A 6,061-nucleotide genomic window follows, 5' to 3' on the forward strand; every position below is an offset into this window, starting at 1 on the left:
GAGACTCCTGACAGGGTAAGGAAGCAACACTTTCCTAATCATGATAGTGGGAGGATTTAGTGTAAAACCCTGAGAAGAGGAAATAACAGCTGTGTAGGAATGGATGCCATCCCTGTTATAGTTAAGATGAACCACAATGTGCAAAATACACTTGTGGTGGTTTTTGTGGGTTCCCAACTTAACAAGACATGGAATTAACTAAAACCCTAAAATGGAGGTCACAACAGTGAGAAGTGTTTTGCTTCATTTAATGTAGGTAAATCCATTTAAAGGACAGACTTTGGAAGTGAAAAGACACAAACATCTAATCCGGATCTCAGGGCCTGAAACACACACCTTTAATCTAGATCTTGAGTCTAAAAGACACATCCTAAATTTGGCCACACCCTCTGCTGGAAGCTATAAAAGGACATGGAAGCAAGAACCTCTTGCTCTTTGCCCTCTTGCCCTCACATTGCAGCAAGTCCATCCCTTCCCTGGCAATAAACAATATTGGACCACCAACATATACTGAAGACCAGCGGACACATCTCAACGTCTTGGATTGAGTAAGTACTGGAATCTTGGTCTTTCTCTTCATAGGTAATGTGGGATTACCAGGACTGCAGCCCAAAGTCCTTCTAGTAAATCCCCTTTGGTCATATATAGAGAGATTTCTTATATATATTATGTTCCTCTAGAGAACCCTAGTGCAACATTTTTGACATGAATTAATAGAATGAATGATCAAAACTATCCAAAAGCTGTGTATAATTGTCAAAACAAGTTACCTATTGACCTAAGATTCAATCTAGAAAATAATGGAGTGATGTAAGAGTATCTAGTTGCCTAGACTGTGTTCTCTGAAATTAGTAATAAAATCTGGATAGAAAATTTCAGAGACCCAAGTTTCCAGCCTCATGGAAGAGAGAACAGATGAGAACCAAACCTAAAAATCAAAATCCTGTCTGTTATTGCGTCTCACAGGGTGAAGAGAAAATAATTGCTAATTCTTCATTTTGGATCTAGCTGAACCTTCAAACTACCTGCAGGAGAAATGGCAAGAGATGAAATAGCCCAGAGATGGGACCACACACAAATCAGCGTTCAGGATTTCTCCTACAGGTGGACCATCAGCAACTTCCCTTTTATTGTTGAGGAAATGCCAGAAAGCTTTATGAGCCCAGCTTTCTCAATAGGAGCCAATGACAAATGGTGTTTGAGAATACACCCGAACGGAGTCGATGAAGAAAGTGCAGATTACCTGTCAGTTTACCTAGTGTTACTCAGCTGTGTAAAGAGTCATGTTTGGGCAAAGTTCCAGTTCTGGATCATAAACAACGAAGGAGCGAAAATGAAAGTCAGGAGGAGCCCAAGAGCCTTTAGGTTCGTGCCACGCAGCAATTGGGGTTATAAAAAGTATATTGCTCGAGACTTCCTCTTGTCCCATGCGTTTCAGTTTCTCCCAGATGACCAGCTCACCCTTGTCTGCAAGGTGAGCATAGTCCAGGTCTCTTTGAGCATCTCTGACCAGAGCAGGAAACCAGGAATTCAAGTTCCCAACTGCACATTGGCAGATGAGCTAGGAGAGCTGTGGGAGAATTCCTGTTTCACAGACTGCTGTCTGGTGGTAGCTGGCCAGGAATTCCGAGCTCACAAGGCCATCTTAGCAGCTCGCTCTCCAGTTTTCAGAGCCATGATTGAACAAGATATGGAGGAGAGTAGAAAGAACCACTTTGAGATCCCTGACCTGGAGCCACAAGTCTTCAAGGCAATGGTGGGCTTCATTTACACTGGGAAGGCACCAGACCTGGACAGCATGGCAGATGCTGTGCTGGTAGGCGCTGACAAGTATGGCCTGGAGCGTTTGAAGGTCATGTGTGAGGATGCCCTCTGCAGGAACCTTTCTGTGGCGAATTCTGCCTATACTCTTGTCCTGGCTGACCTCCACAGCTCAGAGCAGCTGAAAACCCAGACACTTGCTTTCATTACAGCTCATGCTTCTGAGGTCTCTGAGACCTACATCTGGAAGACAATGGTGGACTTATATCCCCACTTATTGGCTGAAGCTTATGGTTTCATGGCTTCTACTCACTGCCCTTCCCTGGGGCAACCTAGTAAATGCTTGAAGTGATCTTAGGCCCTGGTCAGCCTGTTCCTACACTTGTCTCCCAGAAGCAGCCGCCAACGTTTTTACCAATGACACCTAGCTAGACTATGGGATATGTGGAGCATTTCCAGTGAAACTAGGGAAAACCAGCATGGTGGCTGAGGCTTAATACACATGTAATGGAGTCAATTTCAGGTTGAGAGATGGGGAGCCTTGGACTCTGGTAGATCTACCAAGCCTCTACCCTTTGGTTATACTGGTTTGATTTTTGTCCAAGGAGTTAGAATCTGGAATTCATTTTAGTTTCTGGCCCCAAGCACATTACAACAGGGTTTCTTTGGAGAAACCTATCTGGATTGGACTGAGCCGAAGAAATGGTCAAGGACTCAGAAATGAGAAAACAAACATAAATGTTTGCTAACAAGAGACAGGGAAGAGAAAAAAGACATTTTTTCTCCAAACTCAGTGTTTGAGACTAGAGAGAAGACTATTTGAAAAAGCAATTGTTGCTCTTGCAGAGGACCTTTGTTCATTCCTGCTCTTACCTCCATGGGCACAATCCATCTCTGTAGACAATACTTTAATGACATAAAATATCAAATGAATACGAATTTTAAAATCAGTTTGTGGATTCCATTGTTCTTTCTGTTTGAAGACCGTTACTGTAGCCCATCCAGCTGTTTTCAGCTGTGGAAGTTTGTACAATGTCTTCACTGCTACACACACACAAAATCAACTAGACCATACCTACAGAAATTCTGTTACATTCATAGATTGGTGCCTAGCCCACTGGGCATTAGTTGGGGTTTCTCTGACAGCTGTGGGGATCAGATACTGAGATCAACAGCCAATCATTATGTAGAACTCAGTGAACCTCAAGGAAGAGGGTAATGCAGGCTTGTAGGAGGCATCTAAGATACAAGAGTACAGGGAGTCAACTAAACAGGATTCATAGGGACTCACAGAGACTGAAGAGGTCATCACAAAGCCTTCAGGATCTGTACTAAGTCTTCTGTGTACATACTGTGCTTGTTTAGCTCAGGTGTTTGTAGGAGTCCTAACAGCAAGAGTGTTGGGAGTCTCTGAACTGTTTGTTGGATATTGGCTCCTTCTGAGTTGGCTCCTCCAGCCTTGATATGAGGGTTTGTGCCTACTATTATTACATTTTGTTATCTTGTGTTCATTTGATATCCCCAGGAGACCCTTGCTTTTCTGAAGGGAAATAGAGGAGTAGGGCATACATGTGGAGCAGAGGGAGGGGAGACTATGGTCAGATGGGACTGTATGAGAGAAGAAAAAAGAAAAACGAAAAAGAAATAAAGGAGAAATTGGAAATACATTTTTGGTTGTAGTATTTGGACAGATTTACAAAGGAGCAGAGAATGTGATGATCTTTTGTCCCCTGTAAATTCTCATGAAAGATGCCTTCATCAGAGTAGAAGTTCAATAATTAAGTAGATAGGATAACCCACTAGGTGTACAGTCAGACTCTTTAACAAGATATCCTCATTATTACCAAAAGGGCCCATGACCAAAGTAGCTGTGGTAGCTGAGAGAGCAGTTATGCATGGATTGACAACATGGATATCCACTCATCAAGAGTGACCAGGTTACAGCTGCTGCTGAATGCCAGCTCTGCCAACAACAGAGACCAACAGAGATCCCCACATATGTCACCATTCCCCGGTCTGACCAGAGAACAAGGTCATGAAGGATGACTACATTGGGCCAATTCCTCTGTGGAATGGACAACACTTTGTTCTTCCTGGAGTAGATATTTATTCTAGTTATATATTTGCATTTCCTGCCTGTAATGATTTTACCAAAACTACCACACAGGGACTAACAGAATGCCTTGTCATCTCTCATGGTAATCCATACAGTATAGCTTCTGACCAAGATACTAAATTCTCAGACAGAGAGGTGCAACTCTGGCCCGCAGTTATGGATTCCACTGGTTGTACCAGGTTCACTAACTTCTTGAAGCAGCTGTTAAGAACTTTTGAAGACACAGTTATAGAACCAATGAAGTGGCAGCAACCCCAGAGGGCTGGTGCAGGATAAGTCAGGAAGCAGGTTTCTCCATAGCCCAGATCCTTTGGTCCAGGCACCAGGTGATAAAAAAAAAAAAAGGGAATAGTACCACACCCTGTGACCCCTAGTGATCTCTTGGGAAAAAATTTCCTCCTGCTTCAGTTGTTCTGGCCTGGGAGTTTTGATTCCAGTGTGAGTGGTTGTGTTGGGCAGTGCTCCTATTTGGAGCAACAAAAAACATCCATTGAACTGAAGCCCAGATTTCTCCCAGCTGCTTTGAACTTCTGGTATCCATAATCTAACTGGTATCAAAGGAAATAACAGTGTTACGAGGGGTATTTGATCAAAATAAACATTGGGCGATTGGATTGCTTCTTCACAATGGAGTCAAGAAAGCTATGTCTCTCAGGCAAGAAATTTCTTAGAGCTCCTCCTGTTGCTACATTTTGCAATGATTAAAGAGAATGAGAGACTTCAACAGACTAATCCAGGCAGATGACAAGTGGTACAGGCAAACCAGGAATGAAGAAATATATCACAACTCCAGGAAAGGGGCCAAGATGGGTAGTGATGTTCCCACTGAAGTAGTGACCACCAAACCAAATATTTTGAGTCAAATTAAAGAAGCTTTATTTTCTGCCATAATAGGTTTTCTCCCTAATCCGAGGTTTGAGAGGATAGCCAGGAAGATAGGAGATGTCTGTTTTTTATAATCAAAATATGCAAGACTAAGGGTTTTCCAAGGTTGGTAGGGTTCTAGAGGAATTTTGGTGATATAGAAACTTGACTGAACTTACTCTTCAGGAGGGAATTCTAACAGAAACAGTGTTTGAGAGTATGCGTGACTGGTCAATGAAGAAAGTGAAGACTACCTGTCAGTTTACTTACTGTTGCTTAGCTGTCCAAAGAGTCAGTTTGGGCAAAGACGCTGATTGCTGTGGGGACATTGAGCCGGACAGAGCCCTCAGCAGCAGTCAGGGCCTGGAGGGCTCCATACTCTTTAATTACTTTCATTGTAGCTTTGAAGTACAACTTGGAATCAGGAATGGTGATTCCTATGGCAGTTCCTTTATTGTTCAGGAATCTTTTAGCTATCCAATGCTTTCTGTATTTCCATATGAAGCTGTGAATGGTCTTTGAAGATATGGAATGATTTGTATTGAAATTTTGAAGCAGATGGCTTTGAATCTATACATTGCTTTTTGTAGAATGGCCATTTTTAGATGTTAATCTTACTTTTTCATGAGAATGGGAGCTCTTTCCATTTTCTGATATCTTCTTCATTTTCTTCCACGAAGACTTGAAGATTTTATCATAAAAGTCTTTCACTTGCTAGGTTAGAGTTACCCCCAAGATACTTTATACTATTAGAGGCTACTTTGAAAAGTGTTTTTCTCTGATTTCTTTCCAAGTCTCTCTCTCATTTGTACATTGGAAAACTACGAATTTTATTATTATTATATTATTACTGAAAATAGATCTGTCATACAATACATCCTAATCAGTGTTTTAACTCCCTAGATTTTGGTCAAACTTATTTTCTGAAAGCTTTTAGCTATAGGAATTTCCTTGTTGAATTGTTTACCTAACTTATGTGTATTATATTATCTTCTACAAGTAAAGATTCTTTCTTATACCATTCCAAATTGTGTCCCTTTTTTGTCAGTTGCCTTATGATTTCTTTAAGAATTCAGTTGTTATATTGAATAGATATGGAGAGAGTTAAACCTTGCCTTGTTCCAGATTTTAGTGGAATTGTTTAAGTTTCTCTTATTTAAGTTGATGTTGACTATGGACTTGTTTTAAACTGCCATTATTGTATTTAGGTATGTCGCTTGTGTGCCAATCTCTCCCTGAGTTTCTTCATAAAAGAGTGTTAGATATTGAAAAAAGTTCTTCCTCCATATAATGATATCATCATGAGGTTTACATCTTTCC

The 6,061-nt window shown here is 41.2% G+C and overlaps 1 protein-coding gene across 1 annotated transcript; it reads left to right on the forward strand.

The window, feature by feature from the left end:
• The first annotated feature begins 1,036 nt into the window (after window positions 1-1,036).
• On the forward strand, window positions 1,037-2,113 carry LOC128106248 (speckle-type POZ protein-like). Its single transcript, XM_052731599.1, has one exon. It carries the CDS (start codon window positions 1,037-1,039, stop codon window positions 2,111-2,113), a length of 1,077 nt encoding a protein of 358 aa, XP_052587559.1.
• Window positions 2,114-6,061: the final 3,948 nt, after the last annotated feature.

This window comes from Peromyscus californicus, unplaced genomic scaffold (genome assembly GCF_007827085.1).
Source record: "Peromyscus californicus insignis strain IS unplaced genomic scaffold, ASM782708v3 Scaffold_9__1_contigs__length_137607984, whole genome shotgun sequence".
In the NCBI taxonomy this organism is placed as follows: Eukaryota; Metazoa; Chordata; class Mammalia; order Rodentia; family Cricetidae; genus Peromyscus; species Peromyscus californicus.

Excerpts from the sequence above, each read along its gene's own strand:
- LOC128106248 (XM_052731599.1), top strand. The coding sequence starts at position 1,037 with ATGGCAAGAGATGAAATAGCCCAGAGATGGGACCACACACAAATCAGC.